General features: G+C 38.7%; 1 protein-coding gene across 2 annotated transcripts in view; it reads left to right on the plus strand.

Annotated features, from left to right (window-relative positions):
- The window catches only part of LOC126299417 (RNA-binding protein with serine-rich domain 1-like), a 103,676-nt gene that overhangs the window by 21,997 nt on the left and 54,994 nt on the right, over positions 1–26,685 (plus strand). The window contains exons 2-4 of one of the 2 annotated variants that reach the window (XM_049991315.1): positions 3,072–3,292; positions 5,829–5,963; positions 14,868–15,074. In XM_049991315.1, coding sequence (XP_049847272.1) covers positions 3,291–3,292; positions 5,829–5,963; positions 14,868–15,074 — 344 coding nt within the window. In that variant the 5' untranslated portion in view covers positions 3,072–3,290. The remainder of the gene's footprint in view (positions 1–3,071; positions 3,293–5,828; positions 5,964–14,867; positions 15,075–26,685) is intronic. The other variant, XM_049991314.1, reaches the window with a different exon arrangement.

The raw sequence follows: 26,685 nt of genomic DNA on the forward strand, positions 1-26,685 counted from the left end.
ATTGCACGACTTGTTTGGTGTTCAAGGAGCGCTATGGTGAGTGTCTTCAACACATAACGAAACCAAGGTGCAACCACCTCCAGACGATGTGGTGTTGGGCAGATTTCAGACATTGTAGACTGGGCAAACTGGCAAAACAGGACAAGTGGTGAGATATGGCGGAACTAACATCAGACTTTAATACTGGGCAGAGTACAAGTGTGTCTGAAACCACAGTGCAATGAACACTCCTAACAATGGGTCTCTGCAGCCAAAGACCCATACATTGCCAATGTTGACACCACAACATTGGCACCTACAACTGAAATGGGCAGTGGATGTTGGTGTACTGGCAGAGCATTGCATTGTCTGATGAATCCCGATACCTTCTTTGTCATGCTGGTGGAAGGTCGTGAGTCCGTTCTCTTCCAGGTAAATATCTTCTTGACACCTCTATTGTGGGAAGAAGACAAGCTGATGGCGGCTCCATTATGTTATGGGGAACATTTACCTAAGCATCCATGGACCTAGTGCACCCTGTGCCAGGCACCATGATACCCAAGGAGTATTGTACACTGGCTGCAGACGACGTACAACCCTTCATGAGGATAGTGTTTCCCGATGGCAGTTGCATTTTTCAACAAGATAATGTGCCATGTCACAAGGCCAGGAGTATATTGGAGTGGTTTTTAGGAACACAGTGGTGAGTTCCAATTGAAGTGTTGGCCCCCCAACTTGTCAGACCTGAACCTGATCGAACACATCTGGGATGTAATTGAACATGGCACAAGTCTCATCCCCCCCCCCCCCCTTTTTCTCCCAGAATTTACGGAAATTAGGTGACGTGTGTGTGTGTGTGTGTGTGTGTGTGTGTGTGTGTGTGTGTGCAGATGTGGTGCCAGCTCCTTCCAGCAATCTACCAAGACCTCATTGCTTCCATGTCAGGATGTGACACCACTGATATCTGTGCCAAAGGCGGAAAATATTGGCTATTAGCTAGGTGGTCATAATGTTCTGGCTGATATCTTGTGATTGGAGGAATGGTGTAGAAGTCTTAAAAATAAATGTCATTGTCCTCTGATGTTTTATAGTGTGAAAACTCTGAAGTTTGTTTGTTTGTTATAAAAATGCGGCATTGTAATTGTAGGTTTGCCGTGTTAGTGCAAATTGCTGTTTGTGACATTCCTCATATTGATGGCGGCAAACCTGTTGTACAAATTTTTAAAGTTCTGAATTCATGTTTCTTTGTAACAAATATAAAAAGTTTGATTGCTCGTAATAACCTTTAGCAAAAGTCTCTTTGTGAATGGTCCCCGACACAAGGAGCAGAAATACGCAAAGTGAAAAAGCATGAACAAATCACAAATTTTGATAGAAATGTCATTAGAGAAGCCCAATAAATGTAATCAAGATGTGCCCAACTTAATAGTAGTAAAGGAGAGTGTTCATCAGTGTGGTTTGTACTCAAATGTGTCGCACAAGCCACTTGTGTGACCCATTACTGTGAAGTGATGCATATGTGCTAGTCACTTGTGTGAACTTAACATAGTAAGATGAGTCGATGTTAAGTGTTACAGAATGTCAGAGAATGTCAGAATAGAGCTATTGTGTTTGGATGTAGAGGTGGTACTGTGAATTTGTATTGTGTCTTGGGCCTACCTATTTAGGTTATCATGAATGTGAACCAGGATGTCTATTTCAAAATCTTGTTTACCAAGTGTTGCCCTTTCCTCTACATCTTAATAATGATGAGTGAGCTGTGCACACTCCCTTCTTCTAAGTTTACAACAGCCTTGTTCATAGGGCAGATCACATACATTTTAGGCCTGACAAACATTTGGGCAACCAATCGTACTTCGAGTGGCCCACCAAAACATATGATCTTAGTCTCATGGAAAATATCTGGAACTGTTTGGAACGTCATGTTGACACCAGTTGTGGGTGTGGTTGGATGGATGCCTGGGAGGGCTAGAGAAACAGTCTGCAAATACTCTGTGCGCTTTGTTATTGCACCCTGCCACAGCCCAGTACATGATGGTGGCAACTTGGCTGAGGAATTGCACTGCCTAAAGTATTTTTAATGCCCAGGATTGCTGACAGAGTGCAGTGTCAGCCAGCTACGGCCATCACGATGAGACCTTCCCCTGCCAGCCTTTGTGCTTGACCACCCACGCGAGCCCCTCGTGCTGTGATGGCATGCTCCGTACTCCATCTCCCAGTGTTGTCAGAAGGTGGCGGATTGGTGGCATAGCAGGCAGTGGCCCGCTGCCCCCATACTGGTGGTCATCATGGTAGAGTTGCGGTGCTGACAGAAGTGATTTTAGTGCAAATGGCTGTGAGCCTTTGGTCTGTGGTTTACTTTGTGGCATGTGAATTAAACACCTCAGTGGCTACTATGGTAGCCATACAGGATCTAGTCAGCAATAAGTGGTGTCAACTTGTTGTGGCATTCCAGAAGAGATTTCTGGAAACTCTTTGTCCTTGAATTGAGGCCATATTACATGGAATTAGACTGATATCTCCTGGGGGTGAAAAAGTTTTTGTACTGTGTGCTTATATAGTCATCAGGGAACGGATTTATTTTAAGTTCAAAATACATTTTTGAACATTGTGTTGTTATTGGAAGTGTATTTTTGTAACCCTAGGGAAACATATGTAGATGTTTCTGTTATCTTACAAGGACAGGAACGACCATGGCTCCCTGCAGTAGTTCATGTAATCACTTTTATGCTACAGGCTTCATCATCATACTATCCCACACATACAAGCTTAGTTACATGAAGTCTTGGTATTAGTATGAGCGCACAATGAGATTACTGCGTACATGTCACTGATTAGTGAAGTGAGAAGTTGGCTCACATCTGCTAGAATGGTGAGAAACTTCATAATGCCAAAAGCTCATTACATTCAGTGTGGTCAAAGTAACAGCCTGCCCTCCCTCCCCATCCCCTCCCTTTTTGTTCAACCCCCCCATAAAAAAAGTTGTTGCTATTTGTTCAAAAGAAATATAGCGTGTTATCATATAACTGCTTGTTTCAGTCTCTCATTAATATAGAAGCAAATCTGGAAATTTATGCCTATTGTTTTTCCAGTCTGTGTAAATGTGATTGCTGCTGTGAAAAGTGTTAACAGAAGCAAGTTACTGCTTTTATTTGACTAGTTTAAAAACTCAAGTCACATGGCATTGTTCCGAGTTCAGTAGATCCTGTATGTCATTGACATGAAATTGAGAGAGGGAAGGTGATGAAGGAAGAGAGAAACATGATTTTGTTTTGTGGTATTTGCCATCTCAGTTTCTGAAATATTGAGACATGTAGGTAGTCTTCTTGTGCTACTTATAAAACCTTGTTGAAAAATGTCAATGTGTTATTGTTTCAGCACATTTTGTTGAATATAAATAATGGAAGAAAAAATATTTCTTGCATGTAACACGAGAAGACTGGGAAGCATACAATTTTCCTCAAATTTTAAACATTTTGAAAAACTGTTCTTTAGTCTGCAAATCAGTCTGTGGGAAATCACAAATAGTATGTTTAAACAAGTGTATTGTAACTCCTGTAATAGAAGCCAAAACCAACATCACAGTTCAGCCCTACTGAACATGTACAGAATTTTTCAGTGCATATTTGTACAACCAATGAGTTAAATAATGCATCATTAACAATCATTTGAAGTCTTTCAGTCACAGTAGATAACTGAGAATTCTCTGACGTGGTTCCAAATGTGTGAAGGCGTTAAAAGAAGAAAAACTGCGAGCCAACAGAAAAAGAAGAGTTTAAAATCTCATAGACAGTGGCGTCATTATAGTAGAAGCAATAGCCAAATTGAACTAATATTTGGGAAGGAAATGACCACAGAATTTTAAAGGAACATTTCCAGATTCCATTAAAAGTGATTTAAGGAAACTTCACAAAACTTGAATTGGCATGGCTAGGTGTGGAATTGAATTTGCTTTTGTAGAATGAGAGTCTTAACCACTGTATCAACTTGCTGGGTTAGTGTAGGGGTGGGAAGGGGAGGGAGGGAGGAGTCACTTCTAATGGAAAAAAACCACATGAACATGTTAGAGCATTGATCTACAACAAATTTAAGTGTTGTTATAAGTTGTCCCCACTGCTGATTTTACATGTCTGTTCCATTTAATAAAATTTTGTAGTGTTTTAGCTTTAGATAATGCAACAATGTGAAAGTCTCTTGAATGGGCCCAGTGATTTTGCAATTGGATACTCCCTGTTGTGGGTGTTGTTTTACACCTGTTGTTGCAGTGTTCTGCCTGAATACTGATTTGATGTAGCTCTCCATGCCTCTTTGTCTCTGCATTGCTACTGCAACTTATATCCACTTGAACGTAGTTGCTGTAATCAGGGTTCAGTGTAAATTGTTGAATAAATTTTTCTGATCAACTCAATTCAGTTATCTCCCCATTAGCCATCCAGTCAACCCATCTAATTGTCAGCATTCTCCTGTAGCTTTGTGGTATTGTTTTAAATAGTTGTGGAGATTAAATGTTTCTCCACTTATGCCGTAGACTTTCACACAAACTACATACAGCTCTTTTTGGTCTCCTTCACTCCTGCAGAAAACTGCTACACACACACACACACACACACACACACACACACACACAGAGAGAGAGAGAGAGAGAGAGAGAGAGAGAGAGAGAGAGAGAGAGAGAGAGAGAGATGAAATACCCGGAAAGAAAAAGATATTTTCAGATTAAAAATGTAATAACATTGTCAAGTAAAACATCTATGGAGAAATTGTAGTATACCAATATCATTAGTTGCCCTTCTTCCTGTTCCATTCAAAGATGGACTGCAGGAAGAACAACTGCCCTTATATATCTTAATTTTCATTTTTCCTTTCCCTGTAATTTATCCTGTCTAGTATGGGGTCCACTTTTTCAGGATTTGGTAAAGCTTTTATGTACCTTAATGAATTCAAAGTTTGAGCATCATGGTCATTATGCAGTATGTATGTGAGTGGCACAATATGTTCTTTGACTCTGTGTTGAATCCTACCTGATTTAGGACAATATCCAAATAAAGAATGAAAATGAATTTATTTTACCACTAGAAAGAGTGACCAGTAACAGAATGTCCTACAGCATTTTGACACATTCCAATAGAACATGCAGGATTCAGATGCAATAGAAATTGCTGCAATCCAATGAAGGCCCTAACAAGTCTTATTGTTTTGTAGACTAAAAAGATCTGAAGATATGGCTGAAAGGAAATGGGCCTATGTAGACTAAAGTGTCCATGCTCAATAACATATTAGGCAAATACTAATTATACTACACCATATTGAAAAGAGAAGAAGACCTTGCAGATTAAATGATGATCTGCAACGAAGCTCATTTTATGCTTCATTTCTTTTGTATCATTTCACTAAAGGTATTCTGTCCACTGCTTTCAGAAAGTTCTTGTGTTATGATGATGTAACAACCCTGAAATCTCAATCCACAGACATATAGACCACAGAAACCACACTATAAGGATATTTCCTATATTGGATGCCCCACAGCAGCAGCAGAGTAATAGAACTTACTGCAAATGAAACTGAAGTCAGCACCTTTCATCCAAGCAACTTGATTCACATGAAGTTATTTTGGAGAATCTAAATCTGGGCAGATGCTGAAGGTTTAAACCCACCCATCTTGAATACCAGTAAAATTGTGTCACTTGTACAAAGTACTGGGTTGTTGAATTGGATCATCACTAGACTTAAAATAACATGCCTTGTACATTGACCCTAAACAAAAGAAATTAAAATTACATATTTTTTGTATTTCTCCTTGTTTATGGCAATTATTTACATAGGTATATTTATTTATTTATGATATACAGGACAAGCACTACAGAAAAGAAGCAGGTAAATTCAGAGTCAGACTCAGGGAGCCCACAGAAGACAAAACCCAGCAAACCTGAACAAGAAAATAAAAAATCGAGTTCTTCAAGTGAGGAAAGTAAATCTAGCAAGAGGTAAGTGTAAGATTTTCAAACTAGTGTAGTGTAGTGTAGTGGTAAAATACATACAATAACAGTCACTAGCTCAGCTTGTGCTGTCAAATATTTAAATCACCACTCCTTTCAGGCATATAATGCACATGAAACATATGTACAATTTACTCTTATAGTACTTCTAAAGCATATCTTAAAGAGCTAAGAAACTGAACAATGCAGCCCTGTCCCAGAACACATTACAAAGCATTCTTTACTTCTGGAATGAGTCTTTCACTCTGGAGTGGAGTTTATGCTGTAACAATCTGCCCTGAGAGATGAAAACTACACTATGTGATCAAGAGTATCTGGACACCCCCAAAAACGTGTGTTTTTCGTATTAGGTGCATTGTTCTGCCACCTACTGCCAGGAACTCCATGTCATTGATCTCAGTAGTCATCAGAAATTGTGAGACAGCAGAATGGAGCACTCTGCAGAACTCACAGACTTCATATGTGGTCACGTGATTGGGTGTCACTTGTGTCATACATCTGTACACGAGATTTCTACACTCCCAAACATCCCTAGGTTCACTGTTTCCGATGTGATAGTGAAGTGAAAACATAAAGGGACTCACACAGCACAAAAGCGTACAGGGCGACCTCGTCTGTTGACTGACAGAGACCGCTGACAGTTGAAGAGGGTCATAATGTGTAATAATCAGACATGTATCCAGACCATCACACACGAATTCCAAACTGAATCAGGATCCACTGCAAGTACTATGACAGATAGGTGGGAGGTGAGAAAACCTGGATTTCATGGTCGAGCGGCTGCTCATAAACCACACATCATGCCAGTAAATGCCAAATGAGCCTTGCTTGGTGTAAGGAGTGTAAATATTGGACAATTGAACTGTGGAAAAATGTTGTGTGGAGTGACGAATCACAGTAAACAATGTGGCGATCTAATGGCAGGTTGTGGGTATGGAGAATGCACGGTGAACATCACCTGCCAACGTGTGTATTTATTTATACGTCAACTTCTGTAGGACCAAATTGAGGAGCAAATCTCCAAGGTCGTGGAACATGTCAGTGCATGATATTACAACATAAAAGTTATAACAGGTAAAAATAAAATATTTATGAATCCGAAAAAAGTCAATCCATATGTTTAAGTAAACGCAATCAACAATACAACAAGAATCAGCTCAATTTTTCAAGGAACTCCTCGACAGAATAGGAGGAGTGACCCATGAGGAAACTCTTCAGTTTTGATTTGAAAGTGCGTGGATTACTGCTAAGATTTTTGAATTCTAGTGGTAGCTTATTGAAAATGGATGCAGCAGTATACTGCACACCTTTCTGCACAAGAGTTAAGGAAGTCTGATCCAAATGCAAGTTTGATTTCTGCCGAGTATTAACTGAGTGAAAGCTGCTTGTTCTTGGGAATAAGCTAATATTGTTAACAAGAAATGACAGTAAGGAATAAATATATTGAGATGCCAATGTCAAAGTACCCAGACTCAATATAATAGCATACAACATAAGCGAATGAAAATAAGCAAAGTAGACTAATTTTCATGTCAAATGATTACTTACTTCAGATACCGTTTGAATAGTAAAAATGGCAGCATTAAGTCTTTGAACAAGATCCTAAACATGGGCTTTCCACGGCAGTTTACTATCTATCCAAACACCTAGAAATTTGAACTGTTCTGTTTCACTAACCATATGCCCATGACTTAGGTCATAAACTGCACTATTTGAAACCGAGCCAATGTTGCACACAACAGTAAAATTCGGAGGCGGTGGTGTTACGTTGTGGTCGTGTTTAGTCGTGTTGTTTTGCATGGCGCTATCACAGGACAGGCCTACATTGATGTTTTAAGCACCTTCTTGCTACTCACTGTTGAAGAGCAATTTGGGGACGGCGATAGCATCTCCCACCATGATTGAGCACCTGTTCATAATGCACGGCCTGTGGCAGAGTGATTACACGAGAATAACATCCTTGTTATTGACTGGCCTGCACAGGGTCATGACCTGAATCCTATAGAACACCTTTGGTATGTTTTGGAATGCTGACTTCATGCCAGGCCTCACCGACTGACATCAGTACCTCTCCTCAGTGCTGCACTCCGTGACAAATGGGCTGCCATACCCCAAGAAACCTTCCAGCACCTGATTGAATGTATGCCTGTGAGTGTGAAAACTGCCATCGAGGCTAAGGGTGGGCCAACACCATATTGAAGTCCAGCGTTACTGATGGACGTTGCCACAAACGTGTAAGTCATTTTCAGCCAGGTGTCCGGATACCTTTGATCACATTGTGTATGTGCCAGAAGCAGACTCAGAACTGTTAGTCAGTATCATTGAACCATACACAGTATTAATGTGTCAGGAAGTTTGAACGTTCATTTTTTTTTAAAGGAAGTTTTCCAACAAGCAAAAAAATCATCATAGCAAATGATAATTTATTAATTAGTCACTTATTCTCTTAAATGAAATGTTTCTTTAATTATTGCCACAGAAAACATATTCAAACATTAATAGTTTAAATTACTCCTTGACCAATTACTGAAGGATCAAACTTGCATTCTCATTGATGTGTATAAAAACACTGAAGGAGAAATTAATTGAAAGAACTTCCAGAATAGTTTTCTCCATGTGTGGATTCACTGCTACTGTATGCAGCTATTTGACCTTTTAATTTGGCGGTGATTCTTACAATGTCTGTGGAACTGACAAGATGATGTGACTTTCTGTAATGTGGTCAGTTCCTTCCAAGTAACATTGCTTATCTTCTTGAGCAGTTGAAACATACTATTAGCTATTGCGTTGAAAGATATTGAGCTTGGAAGATGACTGCTACTGATTACAACAAAAAAATTATTTAATTTTCACAGAAAAGAGATAATGAAGAAAAGTGAGTATCATTACAAGATATAGTCCAGAGTTTGAGAATGGAAAATTATTAAGGAATAGAAAAATGGGCTTATAAGGTATGGTAATAGGAAGCGCAGGTTTAATCAACTTCAGGCACTAGTATTCCTGTATTTTGAAACAAGTACCTTGTTTGACAACTATGTTCATCAAACTGACTAGTAACAGGTTAATGCAAGTGTAGGGCATTATATACTTTGTTACTAAATAGGTGAAAAAATAATGGCTTGTCAGCAAAATAATCTTCCTGTCATCTCTGAAATTATTTAAAAAAACTAAAGAATTAACAAAATGATCTAGTTAAATGAGCTGCAACAGTTGCATTTATATATATTGAGACAGGAGGTGTGCATGTCTTTCTTCATTTCCAGTTTGTGACCACAAAATATTGTCCTCAGACTATCAGCTTAAGTCAATAATGACTAATATCAGATCAGAATATTCTCAGAAAAAATAGAATTTGAATAAAATCCAGACTTGAGTCAAAATGGTACCACAAAAAAAAAAAAAAAATTGCAAGGTCAGCTGTGCATCATTGAAAAACTTGACAGGTAAGGTGCATCCAAAACCACTGCATGGTGTGGTTAAAGCCAAAAGACGGGCTTGTCGTGTAATTCAAGAATGCCTGTAGTTTGCTTAGCATATTCTTTATGATTCAGTTCTGAGCATATTCATTATTGACTGAAGTTGATAGTTTAAGAATGACATTCTATGATCATATACTGGAAATAATGACATTTCCACGTCTAGTTTCTTGTACACACAAATGCATCTGGTGCTTCCAGGAAAAGCTGAGCAATTCAAGCAGTCAGTAATGAATCATTTGCTACTGTCACCAAATTTTGATGTGGAGTGTCAGAAACATTTATAAAATGTCAAGGATAGACTACCTGAAGTTTGCTAAGTATCTTGATCTGGATCTTATTAATGAAAGATCGTCAGCAGCCATTGATCATTGTGGTTGATTCCTAGAATAAAACTCAGGGAAAGTGGAAATACTCTATCAGTGAAAAGGGACAGTAGTACTTTGCTCTGTAATTTAAATATTGTAATTTTAAATGTTAAGTGGAGAAATTATAATTGAATTGGGTGAAAAAAATGCCTTCACAGCTGGACTCAATTTATGATGCAGTTATTGATGAATTAATTTGAAAGCAAAATGCATGTGTGTTGCATTCTAATTGAAGCATATTTTGTTCATCATGCTCATGTGAGATCAATTTGCTGTGTGAGCATGCCTTCAGTTCAGAATGTACTTAATAGTATGACTTCCAGTTTTGTGGATGGATTCAGTACCACGCTCATAATTATGCAGAAAATTTGCATCATTCATATATTCTTGTTTATAAACAGTAATTATTGCAGCTATTGTTGTATTGTAATGAATTTCTATTCCTACATACACTATGTGATCAAAAGTATCCGGACACCTGGATGAAAATGACTTACAAGTTCGTGATGCCCTCCATCAGTAATGCTGGAATTAAATACGGTGTTGGCCTACCCTTAGCCTTGATGACAGTTTTCACTCTCGCAGGCATACGTTCAATCAGGTGCTGGAAGGTTTCTTAGGGAATGGCAGCCCATTCTCCACAGAATGCTGCACTGAGGAGAGGTATCAATGTCATTCAGTGAGGCCCGGCATGAAATCGGCATTCCAAAACATCCCAGAGGTGTTCTATAGGATTCAGGTCATGACTCTGTGCAGGCTAGTCCATTACAGGGATGCTATTGTCGTGTAACCACTCTGCCACAGGCCATGCATTATTAACAGGTGCTCAATCATGTTGAGAAATGCCATTGCCATCCCCGAATTGCTCTTCAACAGTGGGAAGCAAGAAGGTACTTAAAACATCAATGTAGGCCTGTGCTGTGATAGTGCCATGCAAAACAACAAGGGGTGCAAGCTCCCTCCATGAAAAACACGACCACACCGTAACACCAGTGCCTACAAATTTTACCGTTGGTACTACACACGCTGGCAGGTGGTGTTTACCGGACATTCACCATACCCACACCCTGCCATCTGATCCTCACATTGTGTACTGTGATTCATCTTTCCACACAGTGTTTTTCCACTGTTAAATGGTCCAACTTTTATGCTCCTTACACCAAGCGAGGTGTCATTTGACATTTACTGGCATGATGTGGGGCTCATGAGCTGCCACTCAACCATGAAATACAAGTTTTCTCACCTCCCGCCTAACTGTCATAGTATTTGCAGTGGATCCTGATGCAGTTTGGATTTCCTGTGTGATGGTCTGTATACATGTCTGCCTATTAAATATTACGACCCTGTACAACTGTCGGCAGTCTCTGTCCGTCAACAGACGAGTTTGGCCTATACGCTTTTGTGCTGTATGTGTCCCTTCATGTTTCCACTTCACTATCAGATCAGAAACAGTGGACCTAGGGATGTTTAGGAGTGTAGAAATTTCGTGTACAGACATATGACACAAGTGACACCCAATCACCTGACTACATAAGTCTGTGAGTTCCGCGGAGTGCCCCATTCTGCTCTCTCATGATGTCTAATGACTGCTGAGGTAACTAATATGGAGTAACTGGCAGCAGGTGGCAGCAGAATGCACCTATGTCCTGATACTTTTGATCACATAGTGTAGATTCTCTCGGGAGCCCTGCTGAATACCGTCTTGGACTAATAATGTTTTTATTTGGTTTGATTACTGTCTATGGTAGTATCCATCATTTGTATTTGATGCTTAGAGGGGGACTGTATAAACATCCACCCAGTGATTTGATTCATATTGATCGGGTGAGTAGGGCACAACTGGGGCTTCAACATATTTAAACAGGAAGATGTAACTCTCAACTATTTTTGAGAAAATCAATTTTGAACATTTTAGGTGTGCTTGTATACTTTGTATTGTTGCTAGTATTCAAGGAATCCACAGCTGAGTGAGTAAGCACTTAGTTTCATAAGTATGAGTTCTTTGGATTGAATCTCTCTGTTGGTACTTTTTTTTCATTCACATATTATTCTAACAATAGACATTGTGTGTGGTATGCTGTGAAATTGTGTGATGAGTGGTAAGTGTTTATGAATGTAAACTAAATTAGTTTTTCAATAGAGACATTGAAAGAATCATGCACATGCACAATTTAAGAATTTATTATGTGTACTGTATGTCACAGTAATTATTTTTTCCATTTCTACAATTAGTATCATTCTAATTCGAGCAGTGTGCTGTAGGTTACACTTTATACTTGTTACAAATGTAGATACAATAATATAAATAAAATGATTGTACTGATTTGACAGAGTGTGTATTGTCTTCTTACTTCCAGTCTCCTTGCCAAACATTTCTCTGTTTTAGGATACAGTTATGAAAATAATAAATCTGTTGTTAGAATTATCTGGGAATGAACAAAAACAAAAAATAAAAAGAACTAGAAGTGTCAGCAGCGAAATTCTTTCCAGAGACCTCATGCTTGTGAAACAAAGCACTTACTTGCCTGGCCACCGACTCCTTGAATTCTAGCAACCATAAAAAGTATATAAGAATGATTAAAATTTTTAAATACTGTTTTCTTAAAAAGAGTTGAGAGTTGCATGTTCCCTTTACCTGTGTTCACATCCTAGTTGTGCCCTACACACACTGTCAATATGAATCAAATCGGTGGAGAGAAGTTCGTACAGTCCCCATGTTAGGGGGCATGTGTGAAAGTAAAAATCAAATATTTATTTTAGAAACTTACACTAGAAATTAATTCTCCCCTCCCCAGAGTGCTATATTTGTTGTTATAATCACTCCCAATATCCAAGCATATTTTTACTTTTGTTTTCTTAAGAGAACATTTGGCAAACCATTAATGTGCTGTTGGATTTAAAAAGTTGAAGTATTATGCACATAGAGTTGATTCAGTCCTGGTAGACAGTCATGGTGGCCGGAGCTCACTGGTAAAGGAAAGTTGAGTAACAGCAATTGAGGAAGAGACCACCGTCAGGCAACCTTATATTTGTCTGTTATGGAAATTCAAGTGTCTGACCGGCAACCAATAGGTGCCCATGCTAGACATGGGCGACATTATACATATTGATATATCCATGTTATCCATTTTTGCGGTCAACAGGGTTGCTAAAACTTACATTTATTAATTACAAGTAGTGCACCTAAGTGCAACAAATTGCAGTACTTGAAGCTTAAGGATTAGGCTTAGGTTTACCAGCTGCAGAAATGTAATTAAAATACATTATAATTGCTTTCATTTGTAAATGAACTACTCAGTTTAGAACAGGGCTAGATTGATGGTAGTCACTCTTTATAAAATTAGTTAAAAATAAAACAGCTAACATTTTTCTGCCATAAATGAAAATTAAAACAGTAATATGATCATTCTGTTCATGATAAGTTCAGGATGGCTTTCCTGGGTATTAGTTATTTATGGCTCTGAAACACACATATTATTGTCAGGCACACTTTGACTGGAAAACTTTAATGCATAGTGACCGGATTGCTGTCATTGAGTTTCTTGTGATTTTTCACACTGCATGTTTGAGAAGGTAGTGTGTGTGGTTGGAGGTTGTTGCTTACATGGAGTAAGAAGCCAAAGTGAACTAGGCATCTAACAGCAATGAGTCTGGTTGTCATTGCTTACACATGTGACTTAGGTCTTGAGGAAGCTTCCAGCAAAAATTTTAAGTATCTTACTTGAAACACAGCACAGCAGCAAAGTGTTCCTCCACTTTGATGGTACTGAGATGCCCCCCCCCTCCCCTCCCCCTGCGCGCACACACACACACACACACACACACACACACACACACACACACACACACACACACACACACACACACACACACACACACACACACACTGTTCCTGAGAATTCTAAAATCATCTGCACTAGAAATTTTCTTATTTTTTTAACAGCCAGTTTAGATTTTGAGTCCTGTCAATTGAATTATTTGTTAACAATCTATGTTGCTTTTGAGTTGCTGTCTCTTTCCCCACGCTATGAAAAAAATGTTCCCTCTAAGTAAATCCATAGTAATGATTAGTGTTCTAATCTATTCCTGGATTTTGCAGGACTCTGTCTCACTGAGTTGTAAATTCTTTGGTCCCTGGACAGAACTCTGGCTCATCCATTTGCATTATTGGTGACTTGTAGACCAGTAAGTGTGATGTATCTTCGGCATCTACAGTGGCACCTGCAGAGGGCACTTGGAACATCATTATTTAGTCACATGCATTATTTTGTTGCCTTTGGGACTCCCGTTTGAACAGAAACACTACAAATGCCAAATTGTAGTGTTAGCCTCTGTATACTGTGTCAAACGAAAATGTAGTTGTCTTGTTACAGTTTGCTCCTTTCGGCAAATTTGTTCTTCAGTCATGTAGAGCAGGACATCACAAACCAAAGAGAGGCTCTGACCGTGTATTTTTCATACTCTACTGTTATACCTACAGCAAAAACTTGACACAACACCATTGCCTTTTGATGGTCTCATAATGGACAAGTGCTTACCATAGATATCCAGTGGTCTCTCTTCTTCTTTCTGCAGAAACTGTGTCACTGAGTGTAATGGACATTTAGAAGAATTCAGTACTGTCAAAGTCATTATAACATGTACGGCGTGCACAAGAACCAGTGCAGAAATGTCAAATGAACCTGAGTGGAGAATGAATTATCACAACCACTGTTGCCTAGCTGCATATTTACAGATTTTGATAGAGGAATACGTCTAATATATATTAACCATCTGTACAAAAATTATATTTCTCTCATATTTCCTGACAGTGTTTTGATTCTGCTGAATTTGCTCTTTTTTCCACTTGCGAATTGGGCTCTATCTACCATTATATCTGTCACTATTTACAACGTGCAGTGTATGTAAGAGTGAAATTGTCATTTGCATTTGTGGCCTGTGCAATTTAACTATCAGGTACATCCAGTTTTTGTAATTTGTTTATTGATACATGCTGCCGAAGGAGATTTTAGTTTTGTGCATTTAATGAAAATATTTTTTTGTTATAGGAAGACTGCAGAAAGTGGGAAGGGGGAAGATGATGGCTCTGAATCTGCATCTGGTTCAGATAAAGATAAAGCTAGTAAGGCTCAAGAAGGAAAGAAAGATAAAGATGTTTCATCTGGTGAAAGCAGTAGCAGTAGCAGTAGCAGCAGCAGCAGTAGTAGCAGTAGCAGCAGCAGTAGCAGCAGCAGTACCAGTAGCAGTGGCAAAAGGTACAATGTTATGTTATTTCCTGCAGTTATTCTGTAAATACATAAATTGCGTATTTGTATGTTATGTATTCATCTGTAATTTACATTACAGCTGTCGGTCTGACTGAGAATTATAAGTAATATCACTTATTTCACCTTCAGAGGTCTTTTTTGTATAAATGGGGAAACTGGTATACATTCGCACTCAATGAAGTATGCAGAGTAAATGCTGAATTATATTTTTCCAGCCTTGGCAAACTTAGCTGTATGACCACAGTGTTTGGTGAATAACTAAAGAGCCAGGCAAGCAATATGTTAGAGCAAGATGAGTACATGAAAGAATGTGTAGGTATTTGATGAATAAACAATTTTGAAGACCTATAGGATTGATTGTTGCTATGCTTAAAATGTATAAACACTGCTGTGAACACAGAAAAATGGTAGTCACCACAACTGTAGAAGACAGTGAAGGGTTGATAGTCAAGGTGCACCCCTGACATGTTTGATAACTGTTATGTGCAGTCTTTTGAACAACTGTGGGTGGCCTCATTACACATCCATTATGACTGACCAAGGTAGGTGGCACAGTGGTGGCGAGCACACTGGATTCACATTTGGGAAGATGTGGTTCAAATATACATTGGGCCATCGTGATTTAGTTTTCTGTGGTTTCCCTAAATCAATTAAGAAAAGTGCTGGCATAATTCTTCTGACTGCAACAAGAATTCTGTTGGTTATCTGAGGAGCCAGTTTCCTTTTTGACACAGTGGATCGTCATGTGCATCTTTTTTATTATCTGCATGAAGCTACAGTTTTGCTGCATACTGTGTCCACAGTGCAGGTTGGTGCTGGTGCTTGCGTGGTGTGCCCAGCTTTTATTTTAACAATTCGGTCCTCTCGTAGTTATAGAGGAATCCACCAGTTTTCTGTTCCTTTTTTATCTTCTTGTGGACCTGTTGTATACAGGAAGTATATTGTTTTCTGCTGAAGGATGAAGACATCTTTCGAAAGAACAGGAATGGTTTGACTGATGCAATCCAGACTTTCAGCTTCTGGAGTTGCCACCAAAGTCACTAGACCTGTCATTGATCACTTCTGGGGAGACAGGGAATGGGACATCCAGTCCCTCAGTACATTTCCTACCTTCATAACAATGTTGAAGAGTGCATTGCATCCAGCATGTATGCTGATGCAACAACACTGCTGCTGACATCTCATAACAGTGTGGCCATGTTGGATTGCTGATATGTGGATGATAAGAGGAAGACTTACATGGTTCTAGGTAGGTTGTCATAATTTATCATCACACCAAAGTATCGTAATAACAAGAAAATAGTGTTTGCCATCATGTGCAAACATTTAACTCATTCTCCTTCCCCAATTATAGGGTATTTTGTGCCATATATTCACTCTTTATTTCCATTTGATGTTTTGAACTAATAAAACTGAATGCAAAAGTTAGGAAGTATTTACTTACACAATACAGTGAGGAGAGGAAGTTTTGGGCATTAGGCAGATGTATAAACCAGGTACTGGACACTAGCTGTGTTTCCGAAGTAAAATTCTTTGCCAGGACATGCTCACACACAGCTAATCTCTCTTTTATTTTCCCCTGATCTAACTGAACTGAGTAATTGTCATAGATGTCGTGGATGCTATAAATGTGGAAGAGTTGGGATGAGGAGAAGGAACAGCAAGAGAATTTCCCACAGGTGCTGCTGGGGATAGTGGCATGTTGTATACAGGAAGGAAGGATATGTATGGTGACTTGAGGGGATAGAGGCAGGTGAATCACTTTTTGTATTGTTGTTAACAAGAGGTATTGGGAACACCCTGCTTGCCTGAAGTTTTGCAGTTCCACTCATCTGTTTCTGTGGCACAACTATTTCACATCTACTTACTGGTGCTTTTCATTAATATTTTAATTTTGGTTGAATGTTGATCTGATTATTTTATATCCTCTTTTTTTGTATATGCATATTGTGGCACACAATATACAAAATAAATAAATTATTTCATGAATAGGCTTATTTTAATACTTATTTTGTTCCTTGAAGCTCATCATGTACTTGTAGTTTTTCTCTGTAAACTTTTTGTCCAGGCATTACATTATTGAACACAACATACGTAATCATGCAATTTTTGTACTCTAAGGCTCAAAGGGTAAGTGCTAAACTAAAATTACAAAGATCCAGGATTTGATCCCCAGCTGATTCTTGGAATTTTAGTGTGACTTAACACCCCTTTTCTGTCTGGCAATGACTTTTTAATGTGATAAATGTCTAGTTGCAGCATAGTCTGTGATTCACATTGAACTGTAGGTCCTCCTGTAAGTGACAGGGTAAGTCAGTCAGTCAGAGGAAAGCAGTGACGTACCACCCCCCATAGGATTATACCTAGTAAAGTACCATGTTCTTCAAATTAAAAAAAAAAAGAAAGAAATAATTGAAATGAATATTCATCTAGATCTACTCATCTTCAGATCAACTCTCTCTCTCTCTCTCTCTCTCTCTCTCTCTCTATATATATATATATATATATATATATATATATATATATATATAAAATCACACACACACACACACACACACACACACACACACACACACACACACACACACACGTGCATGAACCAAAACATTATGACCACTGCCTACTGCAAGACTGAATGTGCCACCTGGTGGTGTTGGAGGCATGTGGACGGTAAGGAAAGTACACATGGTGCAGTAGTTGTTTGGTATGATTCCAGCTTTACATATGAAAACCAAAATCACAAATATCTGCAGAAACACCAGGGAAAAAGTACCTGGCAACTCATAAGAGAGAGATCCTGTATAAGTGGAGCACAGGTGAGTGAGAAAAACATTCTAGTGATGTTGTGGGGTGCAAATGGGGAAAACCCCTGACATGTGTGACCTGAAAAAGGGCAGATTGTGTTGGCATGGTGCTTGGGAACTTGTATCTTAGAAATGGTAAAGCTGGTCAGCTGTTTGTATGCTACTGCCATGAGCATCTATGTAAAATGGTTGAAGGATGGTATAACCAGGAGTGGGCAACCAGGTGTTGCCTGCAGTCTTTGTATACATTGAAATCCACTTGGCACAATGCCAGAGTATGCTCTGAGAAGAGCCAAAACAATTGCTGATGCCCATCACTACTTCATCAATGTGTTTCACCCAAGAATTGCATAGTATGCACTGTTACATCAGATAATATCTGTTAACATTATGACTTTGGCTGTTTTTAAAATTATCCACTATTATGGACATGACCATTGTGAAACTGTAGCAGTGAAATCAATGTGTTTACAGATGAGATTAATGTATTGTAATAACTTTTTTTTGCTGCATTAAACTCGTATGAGCTAGTGGATTTCTATAATATTTTGTGGATAGTCTTTCACAGTATTTGCTGTTGTCTGTACTATTTTTATGCTGTTTTAGTCACTTTTCTTTTGTTTAATAGGTACACTGTTATTTATTGAGGATAATCTGACCAGCTCCCTTAGATTGTTTGCAGATGACGTTGCAATTTACCGTCTAGTAAAATCATCAGACAATCAATTCCAATTACCAAATGATCTAAAGAGAATTTCTGTATGGTGCGAAAAGTGGCAATTGGCACTAAACAAAGAATAGTGCGAGGTCATCCACATGTGTAATAAAAGAAATCCAATAAATTTTGGGTATACAGTAAATCACACAAAACTAAGGGCTGTCAATTCGACTAAATACCTAGGAATTACAATTACGAGCAACTTAAATTGGAAAGGCCACATAGATAATATTGTGGGGAAGGCGAAACAAAGACAGCACTTTGTTGGCAGGACACTTAGAAGATGCGACAAACCCACTAAAGAGACAGACTACATTACACTGTCCTCTGCTAGAATATTGCTGCGAGGTGTGGGATCCTTACCAGGCAGGACTGGCGGAGGACCTCGAAAAAGTACAAAGAAGGGCAGCTCGTTTTGTGTTATTGCGCATTAGGGATGAGAGTATCACTGATATGATACGCAAGTTGGGGTGGCAGTCACTGTATCAAAGGCAGTTTTCTTTGCAAGGAGATCTATTTACAAAATGTTAATCAACAACTTTCTCTTCTAAATGTGAAAATATTTTGTTGACACCCACCTATGTAGGGAGAATTGATCATCATAATAAAATAAGAGAAATCAAAGCTCAAACAGACAGATTTAGGTGTTCCTTTTTCTCACGCGCCATTCGAGAGTGGACTGGTAGAGAAGTAAGTATGAAAATGGTTCGATGAACCCTCTGCCCAGCACTTATGCAGAGTAACCATGTAGATGTAGATGTATTCAGAGTAACAGAAATTTTCTGCCTGTCATGGGCAGCACAGTCTTGCTTGAAGGGGCAGATTAGGGGATTGTTGGAAGGAATTTTCAGAGATACAGGAAGAGTACAAGGAGAAAAATGTATAGTAGGAGAAACAGATAAGAAAATACAGAGGTTCCAAACAGGGAGTATGGGAGTGTGTGGAGGTACATAGGGGGAAGGGACTAATGCAGATTGAGACAGAGTATTACAGAAATGAGGGATATGTACGAGGGTAATCCCAAAAGTAAGGTCTCCTATTTTTTTATAAGTACATTGACCTGTTTATTTATACAATGGTTTATATCAGTTTACAGCTTGAACATTCAGCTATTTTTTGACATAATCACCATTTATGTCGATGCATTTTTGTAGACACTGTGGCAGTTTTTGTATGCCCATGTCATACCAGCTCCCCGCCATGCTGTTCAGAAAGTTACAAACCTCTTCTTTCACCTCGTCGTTGGTCCTGAATCGCTTTCCAGCCAAATGTCCTTTTAACCTAGGGAACAGATGATAGTCCCTGGGTGCCAAGTCAGGACTATAGGGTGGGTGGGTGATTATGTTCCACTGAAACTGTTGCAGGAGAGCAATGGTTTGCCGAGCAATGTTTGGTCGAGCATTGTCATGGAGCATGTGTGCGCTCTTGCTCAACATTCCTCTTCTCCAGTTCTAAATTGTGCATTTGAGTTTTTTCAGAGACTCTCAGTACCTGTCAGTGTTAATTGTGGTCCCAGCGATTCAGCTTCGACGACGAGGTGAAAGAAGAGGTTCATAACTTCCTGAACAGCATGATGGTGAGCTGATATGACATGGGCATACAAAAACTGCCACAGCGTCTACAAAAATGCATTGATAGAAATGGTGATTATGTCAAAAAATAGCTAAATGTTCAAGCTGTAAACTGTTGTAAACCATTGTAGAAATAAACAGTTCTATGTACTTATAAAAAAAAAATAGGAGACCTTAGTTTTGGGATTACCCTCGTAGCAGGGAGGGTTTCCATGTGTGCAGTTCAGAAAAGGTGATGTTGGGCACCTGTGAAGGTAGCCACATTGTACATTGACTTGACTGCAACCACATACAGAACAGCATGGGTATGGCTGTGAACAAACTAACTTTACAGATGAGTGGCCACCACCATGCTCCAGTGTTCTAACCTATGGTCTTCCAGTTCACAGGTAGGAAATTCCATCTTGTCATTCACAAGCTCTTCGCCAAATCAAACGAGACTGACAGCATGGCTGATGATCTAGTGGGGAATGCTCGCCCTAGGCAAACTGTAGTTACTCCTGAAAATGTCAACATGGTTTGTGGAATTATTCAGCAAAATCCAAGGAAATCCATTCAAAGAATTGCAGCAGAGACTTATTTGAAGTATTCCAGCATGCATAAAATACTGAGACAGAGACTACACGTGTGTCCATTCAAAATCCAAAGCCATCAGTCCATACATGTACAACCTGTGTGACAGAGGGTGTGAACCAGTTTCTCACAGTGATTGATAACCAAGGATTTGATGTTGGCTGCATCTGGTTCACAGATGAAACACACTTCCACCTGAATGGAATTGTGAATAGATAAAACTGGCAGTTTTGGGCTTCTGAAAATCCCCCTTTGTGCAAAGTGAAACCACTGTATTCTCCCAAAGTTAGGGTTTGGAATGTGGTATGCAGCAGAGGCTTTATTGACTCGTCTCGTATAAGAAATGATCCCTGATGAATGTGAAGTTGCAATTTTGGAACAGTTTGTCGACCCACAGCTTGCACTGGAGGGTCTACCACACACCAGGTGGTTCATACAAGATGGACCAGACCACATTGCACCAAACATGTGCTTCACTTTGGTGATGAATACTGTGGGAATAGAGTCATTGCACAGTATTATTGTAAATTTACTGGTGCAGGGATTGATTGGCCTCAGAAGCTGACTGCTAATGACTACTTTTTGTTTTCGAGACATTTAATTTTGAAATTGGGGACTCCTTCACTGGACACCCTGTAGTAGGAGCTAAGCTATCTATGCTTATTATCTAACCTTGGTAAGTTATGGTTAGTTTTCCATAGTCACATTGAGGGACTGAAGTCTCTCTCTCTCTCTCTCTCTCTCTCTCTCTCTCTCTTCCTTCCTTCCTTCCTTCCTTCCTTCCTTAGTCTTTCCCATAGAAATATCTTTGCAGAAAATAACTGTAAATAGCAGGAACTTATTTCTGGAAATGAGTACCAGATGATGGAATGGAGAACACGGTGGCACGGTCAGCCTGATGTCAGGTGTAAATAAGTAAGAAACTGGCTGGGATCTACCATGCACTTTGTGATCATGTTAGGGAAGGGTAGGATATGGCAATAAATATATGTTGTCCATGATTCATGTAAGTCCAACCAGCTCACTCTGCTATGGTACCTTTGTTGTGATTACTGTGCATACCTGTACATTTGTAAATGGTTGTTGGGAGTTAAGTAGACACACCAGAGCACTAAGTAATTATATCCAGTAAATGTTTGCAGGAGCATATAAAGTCAGACAAATACCACATGGTAGACTGTCAGTTATTTAGTACTCTCAACTTTTTGTTCGGTTCTGTAGTTTCAGGTTATGCATATAATTCTTAACTTCATGAGAATTATTGGCACTTATGTTGCCTGAGAAATTATCAATGTGGAAAACTTATGGAAGGTGTTTCCTTATATTATTGTAACTTCATGTCTAGAAGTAGTACGACAGATGACTTTGTAAATTCATCAGAAACAATCGTTATCAGTTATGCAGCATTAAAGGCTTGTAATTAAGGGGCTACTTCACCCATTATGGATCAGAAAATGTTGATGAGTCTGCATCCTGATGCTTGAAGCACAGCAGCTATCTACAGCAAGCCACAATATTCATGTGTACAGTAAGTTCCAGAATGTTTTTCTTTTAATGAATAAACTAGACGAACATTGATGCTGAAGATATTGTGTTGATTATAATTGATTTCGATTCAGTATTAACTTATTTGTTCTAAGTGCACCACATTTTTTTAAATGGTGTTATCATGATCAGAGTTTCCTTTTTTTTTAACCATTTCAGAAAAGTGTTCATTGTTAGTTTTTTTTGTGACTCATTTCTTGATTATGTTGCATATGTATAGTATTTTATATCTAAAGGGAACTGAAATTTTCTAAATTACTATGAATAATCACCGTATAAAGATGCAGTTTCCTGTTTTTAAATACAGTGGGTTCTATTTTGAATATTTTGTTTCAATTCTGGTCTCTTTGCTGTATTTCTAGGGTAGAGGAAAATAGGAGTGAGTCTGTCTTGATTCAGCTGTGATATTCAGTCACTATTGTTTTGCATGGTGAGATACAGTGTCATCAAGATAGAAGAACAATGACTTAAGAGTAATGAATATGAGGGAAAACTGACATTTACAGTTCTGGGAAGTGGGTGAAATGTCACTGCATTTATCTTGTACATTCTGCTACAGGAGAAACTTTTAAGTGTTTATTAAAACAAGAAAATAAGGTAACATAATCCCCAAAGTTCACAAATATACAAAAATAACTGATAGAGCAAGGCCATCAGCCACTTGAAAGAGAAGGCTGATAAAGTGACCTCTAGACAGCTTTCTCTTGATAAGTTCTAGTATTCTGAAAGAAGAGCCTGATGGAAAAAAGAAACTACTTACAAAACAATAATTCATATCACAGTAAATAAGCCTCTCTGATATATCCATCATTAAATTTAATCAAATGTGTCATCTAAAGGCACTTAGTTCTGAAATTTATCTGAATTATCAAGAGATTTTGTGTTGATTTATCAGTGTCATTATATGAAGTTAAGTCAATAAGTATCTGCAATCGATACCCTCTGGGGAGGGGGGGGGGGGGGGGGAGTTGTGTTTGCTGAGCAAGCCACGTGTGCACCACTTCCTTCACCTGTTGCTCAGAACCTAATCTCCTTCACCTGTTGCTCAGAGCCTAATCAACTAATCATACATCTACAAGTGGATCAAAGCTGCATATAGTTTGCCGCATCATCAACAGCCACTTGTCTGTTATTCAGAATAAAGGCACAGACTTGTTCAGTAATGCCATCAATTATGGCTGTAGCATGAAGCTCCACTCTTCTGTCATTTTTCATGCTTATTTGGCTACTTTTGAACTCTACTGGTGAACACTTTGTTGTGACAAAACTTTGTCCGTGTTTTGCGCTGAAAGTCCTCTATGACTTGTTGCTCCTGGTACACTTTGAGACCCCAAAGAACAGATACAGAATGCTGTCTGGTGCAAACAGTGTGTGACATGGCTATCTTTAGGCTGTGACAGTACAAAGTGGACTGATGTGGTAATGCTACAACCTACCACAGGTGAAAACAACAGTGCCATCTAGTGGCTGGTGAGTGCACAAAGTCGTAGAGCCAACCTAAAGACAGTTAGAGCAAAACTGCAGATAATCATTGACTTATCCTCATACAACAAGGAGTCTTAACCTGCTTGAACAAAATTTAAGGCAAGAATTAGCTATAATTTGTTGTAGAAACCATTCTATCATTCTGAAGAAACTAGGAAAACCTAAACTGCCATGTCTGCATGGGTATTTGAACCCAACTCCTCTCAGGTATAAGTCCAGTTTACTTCAGACATGTTCAGTTTCTTTAATAACTTTTATTCCATAGAAAGACACTGAGAAGTAATGAATCTCATTTGCCTTAATTCATAAACTTTTGATTGATGCGTTAACACGTCAGTTTTTTTATGTTCCATACAGCCCTCTAGAATAGCCATCTACATCTACATCTGCATATGTACTCTGCAAACCACCATGAGGAACATGGCAGAGAGCTTGTCCTATTGTGGCAGTTATTAGGGTTTCTTCCTGTTCCATTCACAGATGGAGCACAGGAAGGATGACTGTTTGAATGCCTCTGTGCATGCAGTAATTATTGTAATCTTATCCTCATGATCCCTATATGAGTGATACATAGGGTGTTGTTGTATATCTCTAGGGAAATTATTTAAAGCTGGTACTTGAAACTTTGTTAATAGATTGTCCCAGGATAGTTTACATCTATCTTCAAGAGTCTTTCAATTCTGTTCCTTCAGTATCCATGTGACACTTCCCACGGATTAAACAAACATGTGAACATTTGTGGTGCACTTGTTTGTATATGTTCAGTACCCCAGTTAGTCCTATTTGGTATGGGTCCCACCCACTTGAGCAGTATTCTAAAACTGGTTGCATGAATAATTTGTAAGTAATCTCCTTTGTAGATTGGCTGCACTTCTCCAGTATTCTACCAATAAACCGAAGTCTTATCGCGTGCTTTACCCACGACTGAATCTATGTGATCATTCGACTTCATATCCCTACAAAGTATTACACTTACATAAATTTTACATTTCGGAACATTTAGAGCAAGTTGTGAAGTGCAAAATTTTACATTTCTGAACATTTAAAGCAAATTTCCAGTCTGTGCACCACTTTGAAATCTTATCAATTTCAGACTGAATATTTGTGCATCTTCTTTCGGATAGTACTTCATTATAGATAACTGCACCATCTGCAAAAAGGTTGATTTTATTATTGTTATTGTCTGCAAGGTCATTAATATACAATATGAACAGCAAGGGTCCTAACACACTTCCTGAAGTTACTTCTACATCCGATGATTACTCTCCATTCAAGATAACATGCTTCTTCCTTCTTACCAAAGAGTCCTCAATCCAGTCACAAATTTCACTTGACACTCCATCTGATAGTACTTTCAGCAGTAAGCATAGGTGCAGTACTGAGTCAAATGCTTTTTGGAAATCAAGAATAAATACTGCATCTACTTGGTTGCCTTGATTCAAAGCTTTCAATATGCCATGTGAGAATGGTGCAAGTTGGGTTCCACATGATTGATGTTTTTGAAATCCATGATGGTTGGCATTGAAGAGGTCACTCTGTGCAAGATACTTCATTATGTTTTAGTTCAGAATATGTTCTAAGATTCTACAACAAATCGATATCAGGGATATTGGACGGTAATTTTTTGGATCACTTCTACTACCTTTCTTGTAGATGGGTGTGACCTGTACCTTTTTTCAAGAACTGGGCACAGTATTTTATTTCAGGTTTCTACAATAGATTATAAGTTAGAAGAGCGGCTAACTCAGCAACAAATTCAGTATACAATCTGACAGGGATTCCTTCGGGGCATGGAGCTCTGTTCAGTTTTAACGCTGTCAGCTATTTCTCAACACCACTGTCACTAATATTTATTTCAGTCATCTTTTTAGTGGTATGAGGAATAAATTGGGCAATTCTCTTGGGTTTTACACTGTAAAGGAACATTTGAAAATGGAGTTAAGCATTTCAGCTTTTGCTTTGCTACCCTTAATTTCAGTTTCTGTCTCATTCACTAGGGCTGGACACTAACTTTGGTACCACTGACAGTCTTTTCATATGGCCAGAATTTCTTTGGATTTTGTGAAAGATCACGTGACAATATTCTGCTATGGTAATCACTGAAGGCATCACGCATTGCTCTCTTGATAGCCAAATGTGTTTAATTTAGAATCTTTCTATCTATAGCCCTATGCTTTGTTTTACACCTATTATGCAGTAGTCTCTGTTTCTATAGAAGTTTCTTTACAGTGACTGTATGCCATGGAGGTTCCTTCCCATTATGAAATGTTCTACTGGGGACATACCTATCCAGTGCATTGTCAACTATTCTTTTAAACTTGAGTCAGAATTACTCTACATGCTCCTGCCCTCTGTTGGAAGTTTCAAATTCCTCAGTGAGATATGACACTACTGATTTTTTATTTAGTTTACTGAACATATATCTCTTTCTGCTTGTTTTGGTTGTCCTTTGTACTTCGGTAATCATTGTTGACACATCCACAAGTGAACTGAGGTTTTTTCCAAAGTACATCAGGAGATTGGTTTGGTGGATGATAGAAGATACAGTTATCATTTTATACCCACCCTTGAAACTGTGTCTTGCCCAAACAATCTCACATGCAGCTTCAATTTCTACCTCAGTGAATTTGAGTTTCATGTCAGTTGCGACAAATACACCACCTCCATTTCCCATTTGCCTATCCTTTTTATATACACCTAAAATTTCACCAAAACCCTCACTGCTGACAATTTCATGTTTCAACCAGCATTCTGTACCTAGTATTATATGAGCTTCACTGTTTTTCATGCGCGCTTGAAACTCTGGAATTTTGTTGCAAATGCTTCAGCAGTTTTACGATTTTAATACTCTCACCTGTGGGAGGCATTTCTTTCCTACAGCTATCGTTATCTGGATTAGATGG

The sequence above is a fragment of the Schistocerca gregaria genome, chromosome X (genome assembly GCF_023897955.1).
Source record: "Schistocerca gregaria isolate iqSchGreg1 chromosome X, iqSchGreg1.2, whole genome shotgun sequence".
In the NCBI taxonomy this organism is placed as follows: domain Eukaryota; kingdom Metazoa; phylum Arthropoda; class Insecta; order Orthoptera; family Acrididae; genus Schistocerca; species Schistocerca gregaria.